We start from the raw sequence: 20,176 nt of genomic DNA on the forward strand, positions 1-20,176 counted from the left end.
AAACTTTATATTAATACATGTAGTTATTGTTGCAGTTGTTAGATATTATCCATTATGTCTTGCATTCTGAGACATTAGTAATAGGTGAGATACAAACCAAAAAGATATGTTCATGTTTCAGGTCCATTTCATGTACCATAAATGTTTCAAAAAGGCAACAATAGCTAACCAATCATGAATGATAATCATTGGCGGATCCAGGGCAATCAATGCATTTGAATGGGGACGTGTGATTGGAACCCCCCCCCCCCCGGATCCACCCCTGATAATGTTATAAACTCAAGTCCATTTTCAATATATTAACAAAAAACTTTCGTCACAACCCTCAAAAGTGTCGAAAGAAGATTTACCTAGAGCTATTTTGTTATTAATCTATTAAATAGACATGTGTGTTGTAGACCCTACTTTGAGCTATAATGGTTAACTTTTACAAATTGTGACTTGGATGTAGAGTTGTCTCATTGGCACTCATTCCACATCTTCCTATTTCTATTGTTAATATTTGCAAAGAAAACACAATTCTCTTTCAATGAGAATAAATTAAAACCACAGAAGCCAAATGAGAATGGTCTTGCTCTTATCAAAGCCTTTCAAAAAAAAAGATCATTTCATAAAAGCTTTGAATTTTGTACACTGTATTTTTTGTCCACCTCAACGGAATTTGCAATATATATGAAAAGCAAAAATAAGAATCTAAAATGTTAAAAAAGTATTAAAGTAGATAATTTTATTTTTTCTTATTTTTCCATAAATACTGATATTTGTTCATACTAAAGTCATCTTCATTTCCATCATCTTTGACTTCTATTTTCCTTATCTTGGTCCTTCTTTTCAGTCTCTTTTTCCTGTCTTCTTCAGACAATGTTTCCACATCTAATGGCAACTGTAAATAAACACCAGAGCAATGATTTAATACACAACTAACACACGTTCAAAATATAATCATTATTTGTTTAACACGGCTATAAAACTTTAAATGAAGCATTACAATTTTGTCTTGTCATATAGTGAATTTTTAATTATTACTGTAATAAATAAGGGTTAAATGATTGACATACAAATAATTAGAAATGTAGTGTATTGTCTTTGTTTTTTATGTAAACTTGTTCTATGATAAGTACTGCAACAAGTCTGTTTGGGTTGATATAGCCAACTGGGACAATCATCACTTGAAAATCAACTCCACAAGAAAAATATAATGATCACTTATAATTTAATGCAAAATGAGTTTTATTCACATGTACATGTATATGATAATATATGTGCATTGTTAATACAATTATTTGGTGCATTGTTAACACAATTATTTGTTTTCATAATCATTATATAATTAGTAATATGTCCAGAAATTACCTTTATTATTCTTCTAGGTTCATGATATCTGATATTAATTGTTGCTCCATCTGGTAAAACTAAAGTTGTAGGATACATTTGTCTAAAGATAGATCTCTTCACACGACATACAGATGTTCTATTGGAATTCTGACGACTTGAGATCATTACTGTCTGTAGTGGTAAGTTGAAGAAGGAACATTTTGGACAATGGTTTAATGTGTTCCTGCAAATAAAAAACTTTATAATACTTCATTCTAATTAGTGTGCAATTATGTGCAATTATGAAAGTGGTAAAAATTATACCAGAATTTTAAATAAATGATTACTAGTAAATGATGAAAGCAAGAAGATATATACAGAAGTCATATGAATTTTCTTACTAAAGCTATGCCTGAGAAAAAAAAATGTTTTGCAAACTTGCCATGCATGCTAAATCTACCAAAAAAGGTATAATATCTTTATTATACCATAAGGAGCAAACATGGCAATAGGGTTTATTTGCAGGGTCAAACAACTAATTTCTCTCACATCTTCAACAAAAAAGCTATCAATGAAACCTTTTATTTCTTTTGGGTACTTATTGTAAAACATACAGAAGCATACAATTTTCTACAAATATGATCAGATGAGCGAACATTTTCCAGAATTTCGTTTCTGGGAAGTTTAAGATTTCCCTGTTTGCCCAAATGTATGATATAATAGATAATATTAAACAATAATACATGTACAAATTAACCTCTTGAGCTCATAAGGTAGCCTGGTATTAAACAGTGCTCACAAGCAATTTCCTTCTCCTCAATTGAAAAGTTGAGGTGAACTATGTCCTGTATAGCCAAAAATATAGGGCACAGCTACACTTCAGCCATTCTTTACTACTTTCTGTCCTTCTTGTTCACACATAGACATTTTTTCCCTCAAAGCAAAAGAATGACTTCTTTTTGCAAAAAAAAAAATGTGGACACAGAGATATGTCTGGCCAAAAAGCAGAAAACTTAGAGAAAACAAGAGTGCACACGCTAGAATGTTTCGCCTTCTTTACTAATCATTGATATTATGTTGATAGTCCTAAGTATAAAGCTTTATTACAACTGTCACATAAACTTAACATTAACCAAGATAACTAAACAAAGACCAATGAACCATGAAAATGAGGTCAAGGTCAGATGAACCATGCAAGGCAGACATGTACAACTTACAATGCTTCCATACAACAAATATAGTTGACCTATAACTTATAGTTTACGAAAAATAGACCAAAACACAAAAACTTAACACTGAGCAATGAACTGTGAAAATGAGGTCAAATAAAACCTGCGCGACTGACATATAGATCATAAAATATTTCCATACACCAAATATAGTTGACCTATGACATATAGTATTAGATAAAAAGACCAAAACTCAAACACTTGACTTTGACCACTGAACCATGAAAATGAGATCAAGGTCAGATGACATCTGTCCGCTAGACATGTACACATTACAATCATTCCAAACAACAAATATAATAGAACTATTGCATAAAGTATGAAAAAAACAGATTAAAACACAAAAACTTAACTATATAACCACTGAACCATGAAAATAAGGTCAAGGTTAGATGACACCTGCCAGTTGGACATGTACACCTTACAGTCCTTCCATACACCAAATATGCTAGCCCTATTGCTTATAGTTTCTGAGATATGGACTTGACCACCAAAACTCAACCTTGTTCACTGATCCATGAACAGGGGTTAAGAAATTTTGTATTAGCTCACTAGCCCACGGCTAATTGGTAGCATGATTTTACTAGCCCTGTTGGAAGAACCACTAGCCCAGCAAAACTGACCCGCTAGCCCTAGTATGCCTCACAAATTCAGAGTTTGCTGCAAAAACAATGAATTATATAAAGTTAACAATTGTTATCCATTTTACAGTAGATTTGTGCAAATTAAATACTCAAAACTATCCAATTACTGGCATTAGGAGATATATATAAGTAATTGATAATTGAATATTCACTGAATATTCTTTAATAATGAGTTGCTTAAATCCCGACATGATACAAGTCTTCAAGTACTGGAGGGTTTTTACCAGATACATTATCGCGTTTGTTTAAAAGAATTATCAGCTGATTAATTACGTAATGCTCATATTGGTTATCTGTTTATAAAATCATAACCACTAATATTTATGTGAATAAATATCACCATCTATAGCTTTTATCTTCTATAATTGTTTTATAAACAAAGTTCAGTAATGTCCATATTTACATTTATTACAGGTAAGCTAATTGTGGCCTTTAATAGATTACAACCTAAGCACGGCCTTTTAACTGAACTGAAATTGTATTTGTAAAAAGAAACAATTTCTTTAAACATCGATTGATTGATTGTTGGTTGCTTAACGTCCAGTGGCAAATATTTCATGCATTATCAGGACGAGAACATGTTCACAATAAATACAATAGGTAGGTTGATACAATAGAGGCTATCTTGGAATATGCTCGGGAACACTTGGACTTGCCTTTTGTTATCTATTAATCATGTGTTTTTTTTTTTGTCTAATATGTTCTCCTTTTTATTTGTATTGTAGTCCTGTATGTTGTCATTTTAATGTTATATTTAACATTGCCATTAAAGTGTTAGGCTTGGCATGCCTCAAAACCAGGTTCAACACACCATTTTTTGCTTTAAAATGTCTTGTACCAAGTCAGGAAAATGGCCATTGTTATAATATTGTTCGTTTTAGTGTGTTACATTTTAACGTTGCGTCGTTTGTTTTCTTTTATTTTTAGTGTAAATTCACATTGCGACAATACGTGTCACGGTACTTGTCTATCTCAAATTCATGTTTTTGGTTTAGATGTTATATTTGTTATTCTCGTGGGATTTTGTCTGATGCTTAGTCCGTTTCTGTGTGTGTTACATTTTTGGTGTTGTGTACTTGTTCTCCTGTTATATTTAATGCGTTTCCCTCGGTTTTATTTTTTTACCCAGATTTTGTTTGTTGTCCATGGATTTTCGAGTTTTGTACAGCGGTATACTACTGTTGTCTTTATTAAAGTTTTCCGAGACTGTTCATGATTAGATCATGGTTCTGGAGGCTTCTTTACAGTATGTAACCAATAACAAAATGACGTCCATAACAAGTTTTAAAAGTTATATCTGACAAACGTCAGGTTTCTGCTGCCAAAAAGGATTCACATTTATATTGCAATAAATTATTCAGAAGGAGGTGCAATCAGGTTTCATATAAAGCCTGTACTGATACATCGATATTGAAAGTTCGGGATCCATTCAGAGTTATTTGTTCTATTTTAAAACTTGTACAAAATATGTTAACATTCTGATGACATAGTCGAGAATCTGATTGGCTTGGATAGAAAAGTGATGAGGGGAGTTGTCCCGTTCTATTTTAGAAACGCCAATAATTTTTTCTCACTAGTCCGTCGGGCTTATTGGGTTACAAATTTGGTTGCCCGAGGCCTAAATGCTGTAGTCCCGGGCTTCGGGCTAGTGGATTTTTTAACCCCTGAATGAAATGAGGTCGAGGGTCAATTGAAATCTGTCTGACGGGCATCAGGACCTTGCAAGGTACACACATACCAAATATAGTTATCCTATTACTTACAATAAGAGAGAATTCAACATTACAAAAAATCTGAACTTTTATTTCAAGTGGTCACTGAACCATGAAAATGAGGTCAAAGACATTGAAACTTCGCAAAATGAGGCATCTATATACAAACTATGAAGCATCCAGGTTCTCCACCTTCTAAAATATAAAGCTTTTAAGAAGTTAGCCAACGCTGCTGGATCGCTTTCCCTATGTCAAGCTTTCTGCAACAAAAGTTGCAGGCAGGCTCGACAAAAAACCACAGGCACTTGTTTCTGTCAATATTGGGTTTACTATCCATACTCGTACAAAAAATCTAAATTGTTGATTAATTACAGATGATTATTGGAAATTTATCAAGTAAATTATAGGCCTTACTTGAATACCTTTTTAATATTCATATCTATATTCATATTTCCATTTTTTCAAAGATTTTGTTAATCCATTAATCATTTATCTTTCATATATAATTTACAGAAATTCAGAATCACCCCATGTAATGTAGATCAAAAGTAATTGGCAATAAATAAATCTACGGTACCATCCTTATATATCAAACATCTAATATATACATTTGTGTATTCAATTATGAGGTCAAATATTTGTATATTCAGATGTATATTTGGTCTGTATAATTATGTAAGACTGAGGTTGATAAGTAATGAGGTCAATTTGATTGACGGTTTCGGAGGTGGGGCATTGTAATTAAAGGTCTACCTTGTCTCTGATTGTTTAGTGATAATGACAGTTGTCAATCATACTAGTATTGTATCAACACCCAATTACCTCATCAAAATGTTTTAAAAAAAAAGCCTGCAAATCAACACACCATAATGACAAACTGTTCCAATAATATACAAAAATTTTTCAGTTTATATGTGTATTACGTACACATATGAGAACCATAGGGAACTATATTTCAGTGTGAATACATTTAGTAACAGTAGCTAACCTGTTGTGTTGTTAGGGAGGTTGGTGCCTCAGTAAAGATTTAGAACAAGTTCTAATCTTTCCAAAAAGCAGGTATGTTCATAAAGATCATCATTATAAATATAGTGTTTACATTCAACATGGCAACCAATATATACCATGTGACATGGTCGCCATGTTGGATGGACACACCTATTGACACTATATTTATAACGATCTTAATGAATTTACCTGCTTGCTGTAAATCATTTTTAAGTTATCAAATACACTTATATTATAATTTTATTTAATAATCAATGTTTAAGATAGAATATAGGTATAAGTTTTCTGGGATAGACTTTCTTATACTTTACCAGAATGAAAATTTCACTATGCTCTTATAAAAAATATAATAAAAAGGATGGGTCACTGTGCTATTTTCCAGGCTAAAAGTCGTTGAAATTAGCCTAAATTTGCTGAGACTAATCATGAAACAATAATGTGTCTAAAGTATACATATGCCCCACTCGCACTATCATTTTCCATGTTCAAATGAATTTGTTTTATTGCTACAAGTAAAATAAACTAGAAGCTCTAAAGAGCCTGTGTCACTCACCTTGGTCTATGTGAATATTAAACAAAGGATGCAGATGGATTCATGATAAAAATTGTGTTTTGGTGATGGTGATGTGTTTGTACATCTTACTTTACTGAACATTCTTGCTGCTTACAATTATTTCTATCTATAATGAATTGGCTCAGTAGCTTCAGTGGAAAATGTTAGTAAAAATTTACAAATTTTATGAAAATTGTTAAAAATTGGCTATAAAGGACAATAACTCCTTAGGGGGTCAATTGACCATTTTGGTCATGTTGACTTATTTTTAGGTCTTACTTTGTTGTACATTATTGCTGTTTACAGTTTATCTTTATCTATAATAATATTCAAGATAATAACCAAAAACAAAAAAATTTCCCATCAATTATCAATTCAGGGACAGCAACCCAACAACAAGCGGTCGGATATATCTGAAAATTTTAGGGCAGATAAATCTTGACCTGATACACAATTTAACCCAGGTCAGATTTGCTATAAATGCTTTGGTTTTTGAGTTATAAGCCAAAAACTGCATTTTACCCCTATGTTCTATTTTTAGCCATGGTGGCCATCTTGATTGGTTGACTGGGTCACGCCACACATTTTTAAAACTAGATACTCCAAAGCTTATTGTTGCCAAGTTTGGAATAATTTGGCCCTGTAGTTTCAGAGGAGAAGATTTTGTAAATGATTACATAGATTTACGAAAAATGGTTAAAAATGACTATAAAGGGCAATTACTACTAAAGGGGTCAACTGACCATTTTGGTCATGTTGCCTTATTTGTATATCTTACTTTGCTGAACATTATTGCTGTTTACAGTTTATCTCTATCAATAATAATATTCAAGATAATAACCAAAAACAGCAAAATTTTCCATTAATTATCAATTCAGGGTCAGCAACCCAACAACGGGTTGTCGGATTCATCTGAAAAATTTCAGGACAGATAGATCTTCACCTGTTACACAATTTAACCCCATGTCAGATTTGCTCTAAATGCTTTGGTTTTTGAGTTATACAATGTAAGCTAAAAACTGCATTTTACCCCTATGTTCTATTTTTAGCCATGGCGGCCATCTTGGTTGGTTGGCCGGGTCACGCCACACATTTTTTTAAACTAGATACCCCAATGATGATTGTGGCCAAGTTTGGTTAAATTTGGCCCAGTAGTTTCAGAGGAGAAGATTTTTGTAAAAGTTAAAGACGGACGACGACGACGGACGACAGAAGACGGACAACGGACGCTGAGTGATGAGAAAAGCTCACTTGGCCCTTTGGGCCAGGTGAGCTAAAAATGTCCAGTAAAAACTTTGCCCTCAAAGAGTTGTCTCCCCCCAGAAAAAGCTTAGTTGAAAAAAAGATTTTCAAAGAGAGATAAGGTGTATTAGGGATGCTTACTAAAACAAATGAAATAGCTTTAAATACTAAACCAATCTTATGTAACATACATGATCCTAACACAAGACCTAATCGTAAAACTATCCTAAAACCTTTCCTAACTGGGACCTCCTTTGGCAAAGGACAAAAAATGCAATATTCTGCAACTGCTTTCTGACATGTTTGGACTGTGAAATGAAAGATAAAATAAGTTTCTGGCAGAAGAAAGACTATGTTCAAGAACTGGAAGATTTTTTCATAAGGTGAAGTCTTGCGTGAATATGGTACAATGATCATTAACAGATCAAAAAGTTTGTTGTCATTTCACCTCAATAAGGCAGCCATGTTTGTAATTTTCTACTTCAGGTTTATATCATTGCAAAAAAACCGTGAATAGGCTCAATATAGAGTACGTGTTCTTATCTGGTCTAAATAGAACTATTATTTGTAAATAATTGTCATAATTAAGAGAAAACAAATAATAATTTATATAGAAAATAATTAGCTTACATCATGTACAAAAATACAATGTCATGTGACAAATCATGTGTGCAGGTGTGTTTACATCCAACATGTGAAAATGTGAGAGCTATTTTCATTTCTCTAAGAAGTTTGAACACCTTATGATGGCTATATTTTCAGTAATCACTGTGTGCTTTGTCGCTTTTCTAATAAGAGGTAAATTGTATACATATTTGAGGTTCCAATATATTTAAAAGGGAATGTTAAATGCATTTGTCATTACAAATTATAAATTGTTTTATTTGATAAAGAAAACAAAATCATTTGTATAGGATTTGTAAAGTGTCTCACTATACAAATCCTTTAGAAAACTTTGTAAACTTCACTTCAAAAAGCAACAGCACTTTTAATGAACAATAATTTGTCAATATGAAATTAAAACATAAGAGTTTTTTTTATTGATTTTTATGTTTTGATGCTTAAATCCAGGTTAAAGGTAAAGTGAATTATAAGTTTGAATATGTACATGTATTGTCATCTTTTGTAACTCAAATAATTCAGTGCCCTCCATCCACTGCTATTTCTCATCAGTTTGATTGTAAGTGACAGGCATATATGGAGTGATAGTCATGATAGTTATGATAGTAGTGGTAGGAATTAAATGACTGGATTATTTTGTTTAAATGAAGTGTATATATTTGAAAAGATGTTTGATTAAAATGTATGTTATTTTATAATGTATGTGTATGAAGAATTAGACAGTCTGCAAATTTGTAACTTACATTCTAAAAATATAAAAAATCCTTTTAAAACATTCCATCATTCTACTAACATTTCTACTAACATCCATTCCACAGCTATCTAATACTGTAACTGATATTTTAAGCATTTATTATAATTTCTATATGAATTGTAATTTAATGGTTTCCTTTTTTTATAGGATGTACAGGTACAGGTTTACCATCTTTGACATTCTCCAAGACTGATATACAATTAGCTGTTGATTCTACTGAGCAATTAACACTAACTCCACAGTAAGTTTAAATTGCACAGTTGATTTTACAAACTCACTCTCTACATGTATTTAGTGAAAACTTGTTATAAAGATATTAAAACATCCTCCATAGCAAATTAAAACTCTGCAGCCCTTTTCACAAAAAATCTTAAGTGTAAAATTGATCACAAGTCTAAAATATTCCTTAACAATTCAACTAAATATTTTTATCGTAAGATTAATTCTACACTTAAGATTTTTGGCGAAAAGGGCTACTGAAATGACATATTGGGAAAATCATTTGGAAAGGGCTTGACTCATCTGATCTTTTCTAAGCACAAACACATAGTATTGATCTAAGAGTATACAAAGTTAACTAAATGCTACACACAATTGTTCAAAGCCCATTTCAGCTAATAAAAAAAGCCATATTTCAAGACTTTAAAGAATTACTAGAATCTGTAAACATGTAATATGTTCAAATCTTATATTACAGATCACACATCATTGAAGATGCAACAATTTTATTTATGTATGAAAGTGGTAAAGACACTTCTTACAAAGAGAAGCATAATTTAATAGTACCAGTACCTAATGTTATAATACATGGAAACACAACAAAAGGAGTGAAGGTTAATATAACAGCAGTAACTGCAGGTCATCTGACGTTACGAGTCAATTCATCATCGCCAGAAATAGAAAAGTATGGATGTTACTTATGTGTATAAAATAAATATGCATGTACATGTATGAAGTCACAAAAATGGCTAACAGTACATTGTGTTACAGTGATTTTTTTGTTACATTTTGAAGATAGTTCAAGCAAACCCTTACTTATTGTTGCATGCAGAAATTAATTTGTTTGAAAGAATATTGGGAAAAAAAAGAAAAAGCAAAGCATTTGATACCAAAAATAACAACATTTGATATGTCCTTATGTGATTTAATGTACAGTAATGGAAATTTTATTTTACTTACATTACAGTTGAAGGTTATATTTTTTATGACATCAAACACATTAAATCATTCAATGCTCTCTTTTATCTACTTCAGCTTAGAGAAATGTTTTGTAAGAATAACATTAGTGCATAATAAAGCTCTAGTCATTATCAATGCTGTTATTGGATGGATATACTTTGTTGCTTGGTCAATCTCATTTTATCCACAAGTCATCTCCAACTGGAAGAGAAAAAGGTATTATTGTAACTGAATAAGTTCTTTTTGTTAATGGAACAGTTCAAATGTCTTATCACTTTAGTTATTTTGATTAGATATTTCTTCTCAACATCTTGGAAGCTGAGTCTCAATTATTTTAGAATATTACAAAGTCAAGCAAGTTTGCATGTATCACAACAACATTTTAAAGAAGTAACTTCTGCTAGAAAACTTACTTGACCTCCAGCTAGGTCAAACAAAAGATTTCAAAACTTATGTACAGCTTTCTGTAATAGCATGTTAAGAGGGAACAAAATTAATAATGATTAAATAAAACGGTTCAAACTTTTTTTCCAGTGTTGTTGGACTGAACTTTGACTTTCTAGCTTACAACCTGACTGGTTTCCTTGCCTATGGATTTTTCAATGTTGGAATGTTTTGGGTAGATAGTGTGAAGGTATGGTATATGATAGTAATATAAGTAAGCTTACAAAAAAAAAATCATCTGTAATAAAAACAAGTTTTTATGAACTCCCCTCCAAACAAAGTGGATGGGTATATAAAATAAAAAAAATCTGACTCTTTTAACCTAAGTTCAAATCATGCTTGACTCAGAACTTGAATTCCAAGAAATTAATTCATTTGTGCTGCCCTAGAGCAGAGAATGTAAGGATGGAAATTCTGCAAGGTCAGGGTCATAAACTTCATTTAATGTTGAATATCCTATGTATGCAATATTTATAAAAAAAATGTCTTAGCCTAGAATTTTTGATGAAATTGATCATACTTTGTTCTTAAAAAAAATTGTACCCAGAATAAGTGAATTACTGTATATTCATTACTTTTTGGGATCCAATTTTTCAGGTATTTTCATGGATATTTAATTTTGTGGTTATGCCAAAGTCTGTATACCAGATTTTTGTTATACTGTATTTCATTGAACATTCAAATTCTTTGTTAACCCATAGTTACCATATAATATCTGAAAATTGGTCTACCACAAATAATATTGAATTTACAGTAGGTTGGAATGTCTATCTTCAAGATCAAAGTCACAAAATTAGTAATGTTAAAGATGGCTTATACAACTGAAACATATAAAACACAGACATTATTTAAGGTGATGCAATGATGTTTTGTAGATATACATTGGGAGGCTATTTCCAATGGCATTTCATAGATTTTAAAATGACTAAGGTAAAGAAATTTAAGTGTTGGAAATACCAATTACCAACAATTGCTTTTTTGGTTAAATTTTTATTTTTTTCTAATAACACAAGAAAGGCAAGGGTGAGAATCAAAGAACTTTTTCAACATTTTATCTAACATTGGTTTGGCATTTTTTCTTTTTATAAAAATGGATATCAATAGACAATTACTCTTAAAAATAGATGTTTTCTTTCAATGGTAGTACTATAGACTTCGGGTTATTCCCCAAATATCAGTAGGTGCTGTGCAGAAGAAGAAAACAATAGTATTTTTTTTTACTTAGATGTAAAGTCAAATTAATCAAAATAATTATATATTTTTTATGCCACACCTATAGGAGCATAAGGTTTTTCAGTCTGTGCTTCCATTTGTTTGTCTGTCTGTCCCACTTCAGGTTAAAGTTTTTGATCAAGGTAGTTTTTGATGAAGTCCAATCAACTAAAACTTAGTACACATGTTTCCTATGATATGATATTTCTAATTTAATCCCAAATTAGAGTTTTGACCCCATGTCAAGGTCTACTGAATATAGAAAATGATAGTACAAGTGGACACATTCTTGTTTCTTTGAATACCCACCTGTTATCATTTTTTTTATGTATTGAAGTTAGTATATGATTATTGACTTGTGTTTACAGAAAGAATATGCAGATGCACATCCAAGGGGAATTAATCCAGTACAGCTTAATGATGTTATATTTACAATACATGCAGTGTTTGTCACTATTATAACTATCTTCCAGTGCACAGTGTATGAGGTATGCCTTTTTTGTTTGTTTTTTGTCATTTCACAGGTTTAACAAATTGAGAATATGTTGCATTAAAAAATAGAGATACTGCCTTTAAATTACATTATTTTTGTCTATTTTCTACAAAATCGTAATAGATAGTTTAATTTTTTACTGGTTTAAAAGGATTGGAGAAACATACAAAGGGATCTTTTTGAAATAAAACAACAGTACATTCTAAAACATCAAGTGCACACATGATTACCATATGGCAAAAATCAAAATATTTAAATGCCCAAAAAGGTGCAAGCCACTCACTCACTGGGCCTACCATGCATGAGCTGTATAGCCAATCGGCTGTTAAAAATTTCCATCATCACACAATTTTATGGTTTTTTTTTGCATTCTCATTTCTTATATGAGTACTACAAACACATTTATTTTGAAAAGAATAGCAAAATGCTCTAAACTTTTCAATCAGTTTAATTGAGGTCTGAAGCTGGCATGTCAGTTAACTGCTAGTAGTCTGTTGTTATTTATGTATTATTGTCATTTTATTTAATTTCTTTTGTTACATCTTTTGACATCGGACTCTGACTTCTCTTGAACTGAATTTTAATGTGCGTATTGTTATTCTTTTACTTTTCTACATTGGCTAGAAGTATAGGGGGAGGGTTGAGATCTCATAAACATGTTTAACCCCGCCGCAATTTTGCGCCTGTCCCAAGTCAGGAGCCTCTGGCCTTTGTTAGTCTTGTATAATTTTAAATTTTAGTTTCTTGTGTATAATTCAGAGTTTAGTATGACATCCATTATCACTGTACTATTCTGCATATTTTTAGGGGCCAGCTGAAGGACACCTACGGGTGCAGGAATTCTCGCTACATTGAAGACCCATTGGTTGACTTCGGCTGTTGTCTGCTCTATGGTCGGGTGGTTGTCGCTTTGACATATTCACCATTTCCTTTCTCAATTTTATAGTTAAGTGGGGAGAAACAACTGAGGGGTAAAGAGAGGGATTGATATGTTGCCAATCACATCACATCTCCCTTTTTTGTATAAAACAAATAGTAGATGTTGAATGACCATTCTTGAAAGGTATGTCAAAGCTAATGAACACCATGTTATAAAAAAAATTCTGACCTTTTTTTATCAGTCAATATATATGTTTTATCAACAAAATAAAGGTATATTGACTTTGGACTGCATCCTAGGTTATTAATACACTTTCCTCAGGTGGATAAAATGTATAAAATTCATCAAAAGGCTAAAATTGTATTTTATTTGATTATAACTGAAATATGTTGAATTATCTTTTCAGAGAGGTGGACAGAAGATATCCAAAGTTAGTTTATTTATAGTGATAGGAGCATGGTTGTTTATACTGGTGTCATTATTTGTAACCGTAGCGAAAGTTATAACATGGCTGACGTATCTGTACTACTTCTCCTACGTCAAGTTAGGAGTAACTCTTATAAAATATGTTCCTCAGGTAAGCATGCCTCACATATCTATACTTCTATGTTAAGTTAGGAGTTGCACATATAAAATATGTACCACAAGTTGACATGCCTCACATATACTGAACGGCTTTAGAAACGCAACACTCGTTTTGTTGATTTTTTTTACCAAATCTTGTTTGATTCTCTGATAACTTTTGTCCATGCTTATCATACTTCTTTTCTCCTTACAAAAAATCAAAATCTGACTTACCTGTGGTTATTGAACATACCAAATTTTTAAGTCGCACGAATTTCTTAAAGCGAAATTTAGGACCCATGAAAGATTGTTTCAGGTTTTTTTGCTTTGTCAAACAGTTCTTTAAATCCTTTGCCTCACTTAATTCAGTTTAAAAATGTTGCATCCCCATTTTGCCAAGACTGAGAAATAAAAAACTGAATTATCCCTTAAAAATGCTGCAAACATGAAAACATAAACGTGCTGCAACCATACTTTATGACTTCAGAAACTCGTCTTACTGTCCTTCCGACAACGAAACAAGTAGACTAGATTTGTTTCTAGCCATCAATGAACAAATCAACGTGTAGTGATAATGAAACGTCAACAGAATTTGAATACGCAACGTCATTTGCAAGACATGTTTACGGCCGCAACGTCAACTGCTAATCAAATTGCCGAGTGTCATTGAGTACAGATTCATGCCATAAATGTTTCCCATAAACTGAATTACCAAAAAATCGACTGAAGGAAAACCTTTAAAGCCCTCAAGTTCCGACTGCATAATTGCCAAAAGCAATTAATGGGTCGAACAAATGCAAAATCAGAAGGTGTAAAACAGAACCTAAAACATGTCAGACAGTATTTGTTGACCTTTCTGACAATCATTTTGGCGTTTGTAACAGGCAGTCATCGCTTTTGACGGTGACACATTCATTCAAAAACAACACAAAAATAATCTAGTGTTGCGTTTCTAAAGCCGGTCAGTATATCTGTACTTTGTCTGCTATGTCAAGTTAGGAGTTAATAATATAATGTATCATATATGTTCTTTAGTTAATCATTGCTAAGTACAAATTGTATCATGTGGATTACGAGAATCTTAAGCCACATGTAGGGTAAAAAGCATTTAACAGCATCTTTGAAATAACAGTGCATTAGGGTTCTCTAGTTGTTCAATGGACCATGTCAAATATTATTTTACAACCAACTTTAAAAATTTCTTGTCATGACAACACATAACTTTTATCTTTGAATGGTATATGTTATACTCCTTTGATATTTAATGTTTCGGATCCATATTTCCGTGACATTTACTTGTTACATAGTATTTTTTTTATAAAATGCAATGATAGGAACTCGCATTCTGATATCTGATTGATATATTTGAAAGCAGTTTTTCCTGAAATTGCAATATTTAATCTCACAGTTTTGTCCATTCTTAAAAAAAATTGCAATAATTTCTTAATTTACAGTAACAATAGTAAATGAGTTGTACTTATTATTTTTTTAAATAGGCTTATATGAATTTCAAGAGAAAAAGCACTGACGGTTGGAGTATTGGAAATGTTATCTTAGATTTTACTGGTGGATCATTTAGTTTGTTACAGATGTTTTTATTGGCTTACAATAGTGGTAAGTTTATTTTTAAACTCTACTCCCTAGGAAAGAGGTTATAATATGGGTTTACCACTGTCTGTCAACCCATTACTCCATCTATGTGTTCATTTGTCTGTCCCATGAAATTTTTGTCTCATTTAAAAAAAAATAGTTTAGGACAATAAACTTGCAGCAATGAATAAGTGGATGTCAAATAGTGTGCATACTGTTGATTCAGTTATGTGCATGGTAACTTATATTCATTGATTGAGAATAGAGTTTTTATATAGATAGTGGGTACTGTACTTAATTTTTTGGTTCTAACATATTATATGTAATAAGACTATAAAAAAATTGTACGTTTTTTTAGAAAATAGAATTGTGGTTATAAACCTAAAATACTATTGAAATCCACAAAAAAATAGTATTCCATTGTCCAAATAGCGGATATATAAGTGTTTTATTGTACAGAAAGAAACTGTTATGTTTAAAGGAACAATGCAGGGTTATTCCATTTATACTGCATCACTCACAATTGGTTCCAATGAAACTTTTGGGGTTAAGCAGATTGATGTAGAATTCTGAAAACATATTATTTATTGACACCATGAATAAAACTACAGAAACACATTGCCAATGTGAAAAAGAAAGATAATAAACATTGATTGATTGTTGGTTGCTTTACGCCGCGTTAACACAAAAAGTAGATAATATACAATCTGTGTCAATGGGACAATAAACTTGCGTTTTTCCAAGTAACCAGAAGATCATTGTTTTATTATACAGAAAGTACAAAATGTTTGGCTTCCAGTAAAAAGTTGATGTACAGTTGTTGATACTATTTACCCATTGATAGGTTTTTTCATAAAATTTTGTAAAATGAATAAATTTATTAATCGAAGACTTTTTTTAAAGAAAAGATATTATGATGCATAATATGACATATCAGACTCAATGGTAAATTAAGGCACAGCTTCCTAATCAGTAGGAGTAACATGTCATTCATCAAAATACAGATTAAAAAGTTTATGTTTGTCTTTTTTTCAGATGACTGGGGTTCTATATTTGGAGATCCAACAAAGTTTGGTCTTGGATTCTTTTCCATCTTATTTGACATTTTATTTATTATCCAACATTATGTGCTATACAGAGGAAGAACACCATACTATACAATCATACCAGACACAACTGAATATGTTGAAAAGCCTGTCAATACACCAGTTGCAACAGGTTAAAAATGAAAAAGTGAGGGAAAAAACCCCACTTTTTTAAAGAAATGGATCTTGTATATATTTTTTTAATATTTATATGTTTATATATGTAAAAAAAATTAGCGTTCAATTAATCATGTTGGAAAAATTAGAGAGAATGCATTTAATAAAAGTTATATGGTAAAGAAGGATTGCCCATGGGTGGCCTTAATTGGGCTGTTTTCTGCATTTTGGTGTGGTTGTTGTCTTTTTAAACATTCAACATTTTCATTCTCAGTTTTAGTTTGTCAAAAATAAAAATAACCATTATAAATATTCTGTAAGCCTTTAAATAAAGGAAGTACTAGAATGTTTACACTTTTGTTTTACACATTTGTGAACATGATAATATCTGAACTCATAGCTCATGCTCATAACTATTGCCTAGATCATGTGTTTAAAAAGTTCTGTAAACTCTGTTTACACATCTAATGGCAATTGATATTGTTATTTCTTGTTGAAAAATTGTTGATATGTGACTACTGTAATGAATACCATATTGTTGTCATGAATTGTATATGAATAAACTTTTTATTATATTTTGAATGTATCAATTTACTTTTCAAAACTGATATTATGCCAACAATCGTTCTGAGGGTATTTGCAGTACAAAGTCCCCTACTGCCTGGAACATTTACATAAGATGTGTTTAGGGTCATATGGGACAAGCTTTAAGTTGCTAATAATGTAGAGGGGTCTCTCCATCATATCATTAACTGGACCAACATATTCATGTTCAGATGCTGGGATTGCAAACAACTGCTACCTCAGCCTGGCCAAACCAGAGTCCTTAGGCATCTATTTTAAACCAATTTTATATGTCTTGAAGTCACAACTTCAGCAAAAGTCATTCAACCACAACAAAACTAAAATTTCTGAAACTGAGTTTGACTTTTAAAAGAAAAATTAATTAACCGATTTAGGCTAAACTTGATCTGTTTAATACTTGTAATGCTATTGCTGGATACCAAATATCAAATCAATATTGCCTAAGGCTTACAGAAAACTAAGATTGATTTCTATCATACTATTGAGGTCAATAATTGTGTATTGAGTTGTTATAAAGTTTCTAGTTAATTATGTGTGACAAAAGTAGATTGTTTTGTTTTAACCCTTACCATGTGGGGGCCGTACTATTCAGCATTACCCTAAATACCATTATTTGGCTCCAATGGCTCTCCATGCTTTTTTTTTAACTACTGATCTTGTTGATTATTGAATTATGCCTTGGAAACAACTGCTTCTGGTTGCAAGTCCAGTTGAGGTAAAGCATCTTGAATTTAGGGTCAAAATGACCTTCTTTAGACTGATGTACGAAGATCAGTACCACTCTGACCGAAAAACTGTTGTGGTAAATGTGTTCACTGCTTCCACTCTACAGATGGTAAATCTATCAGCATCCCTCGATCTTCCAGGTCAAGAAATGGGACGATATATCTCCAAATTGACGCTTTGCACCTGATGACCAACTTATAGCTCTTTAATACATTCATTCCTTACATCAAATATAGTTAGCTTACTGCTTTTCCACAACAATTTAACATTGGCAAATAATTGAGGTCAAAATCATATGAACCTTGTCAGACAAGTGTGAACAGTCACCTTATGAATCATTTTACACTAAAATACAGTTGACCAATTGCTAATGGTTTTGATAAATGGACTGATTCACAAAACTTGAACATTGACGAAGGAACCATGACACCTTACAGAAAGACATGTACATCTTACAATCATTCCAAACATAAAATATAGTTGACCAACTACTCATAGGATCTGAGAAATTGACTTGATCACTGATCTATGAAATAAGGTTGAGGTCAGGTGAACCCCATCTTGCAGGCACATAGACCTAGCATGGATCCCATGTACCAAATATTTTATTATCCTATTACTTGTAACATTAAAATGAGAAATTCCCATGACAAACAAAATAGTTTTTCAAGCAGTAAATGACCCATCAAAATGAGGTCAAGGACAATGTACATATGACAGAAGTAAATGTCATTACCGGTATATAAGGCATCAATATTTCTATAGAAATTTTAAAATCAAGGTATAAAGCTTCCACATCTTATATCATCGGAATAACAAAAACTGAAAACCCCACAGACTGTGTTGTCCATTCTGTGCCTTTCAATTAAGACCAGACCAAATCACCTAGCAAATTGTCAACTATTGACATGCTTACAAGAAGTATCTATTCTTAAGATTTAACCAATATTTTTAAGATATCATTCTTACATAGACACGTAAGTACATAATAATGAACTGTAGTTTTGTGTATAAATTTAGTGGCTAACATCGCTACATCCATCACTTTACATTTAAGAATGTAATCTACTGTTGTGGTTATGATTTCTTAAAGCAGTTGGGTGATGAGGTCAATGCCTTTGGAAAACATTAGTTCTAATCTTTCAAAAAGAATGGAAAACTTACCTCTCAAACTGTCCGATAGCAAACCTTTACATATAATCTTTTGTTTATTGGAGTCATTTTAACATGTTTCCTATTTGAGAGGGGTATATTCAGATGTCCAGGTATAATGGTGTGTGTAGTGACAACATGTCTGAATACAATACTTGTAAGAGACTGTTAAGCATTAATAATATCTTTTACAAGGAAGCCATGTTTACTATAGTCTATACATCATTTAACACAGTAAGTGTTGTCATTCATCAGGCATCTCTAGACAACACAATACAGTATATATTTTTCCTCTAGGAGTTGGTGCCTAGAACAAACTCCAAGGTCATCGTGATAAGAAAAAGACTATATTGATTGATATTGGAAACATTTCATGAAGAAATTTGAGAAGCAATGTTTTCAATTGGATGATTTCATTATAAACATTTATAACAGTATTCATTTAAATAAGATGAAGGTCAAGTCATCAGCTAGACAGACATATACTTCTAACAATCATATGGTACATTAAATAAATGGGGCTTATTGCTAATATCATCAGAGATATATTTATAAAAACTAAATATTGATCAATGAACATTTAAAATGAGGTCACAATGAGATGAATTGATTATTCTGCCAGACATTTTTACTATGTAATCATTCCAGACCAAATAAATTTGATTAATTGATGTTAGTATCAAAAGCATAGATGCTGTGGTCTGACAGGGATGTAGATGTGTCTATGATACACCATGTAGACAGATGATGTGTCCATCATATAACAAACATTAAAGAGACATCACACATGAATGCTAAAGTTTCACTTCCCAAATTCTTGAATTTTGTGGTGATAAGCATTGTGTACAAGTTTCATGACTATTTGTCGAGTCAAACTTAAGTTGGGGAACAGAAAAGAAAAGAACCAATTTTTCAATTTATAAAGGTGCATAACTCTAAATCAGTTAAAGTGATGCCACCAAAATTCGAGCTTGATCTGTGCAGTGTGGTATTAAGCTTTTTGCACAAGTTTCATAACATTTGGTTGCAGCAAAACAAAAAATTGAAAAATGATTTTTTGGTCTCGAAGTGT

General features: G+C 31.7%; 2 protein-coding genes across 2 annotated transcripts; one reads left to right on the forward strand and one right to left on the reverse strand.

The window, feature by feature from the left end:
• Nucleotides 1-712: 712 nt before the first annotated feature.
• LOC134692445 (large ribosomal subunit protein mL55-like) lies at nt 713-8,250 on the reverse strand. The gene is made up of 3 exons (XM_063552900.1): nt 8,151-8,250; nt 1,354-1,558; nt 713-883 (listed from the first exon to the last, which is right to left on the reverse strand). Exons 1-3 carry the CDS (start codon nt 8,165-8,167, stop codon nt 728-730), a joined length of 378 nt encoding a protein of 125 aa, XP_063408970.1. The 5' UTR covers nt 8,168-8,250; the 3' UTR covers nt 713-727.
• LOC134692435 (cystinosin-like) lies at nt 8,219-17,216 on the forward strand. The gene is made up of 9 exons (XM_063552889.1): nt 8,219-8,500; nt 9,225-9,318; nt 9,775-9,981; nt 10,332-10,472; nt 10,791-10,890; nt 12,281-12,400; nt 13,692-13,862; nt 15,346-15,463; nt 16,475-17,216. Exons 1-9 carry the CDS (start codon nt 8,446-8,448, stop codon nt 16,660-16,662), a joined length of 1,194 nt encoding a protein of 397 aa, XP_063408959.1. The 5' UTR covers nt 8,219-8,445; the 3' UTR covers nt 16,663-17,216.
• Nucleotides 17,217-20,176: the final 2,960 nt, after the last annotated feature.

This window comes from Mytilus trossulus, chromosome 1 (assembly GCF_036588685.1).
Source record: "Mytilus trossulus isolate FHL-02 chromosome 1, PNRI_Mtr1.1.1.hap1, whole genome shotgun sequence".
NCBI classification, from domain to species: Eukaryota; Metazoa; Mollusca; class Bivalvia; order Mytilida; family Mytilidae; genus Mytilus; species Mytilus trossulus.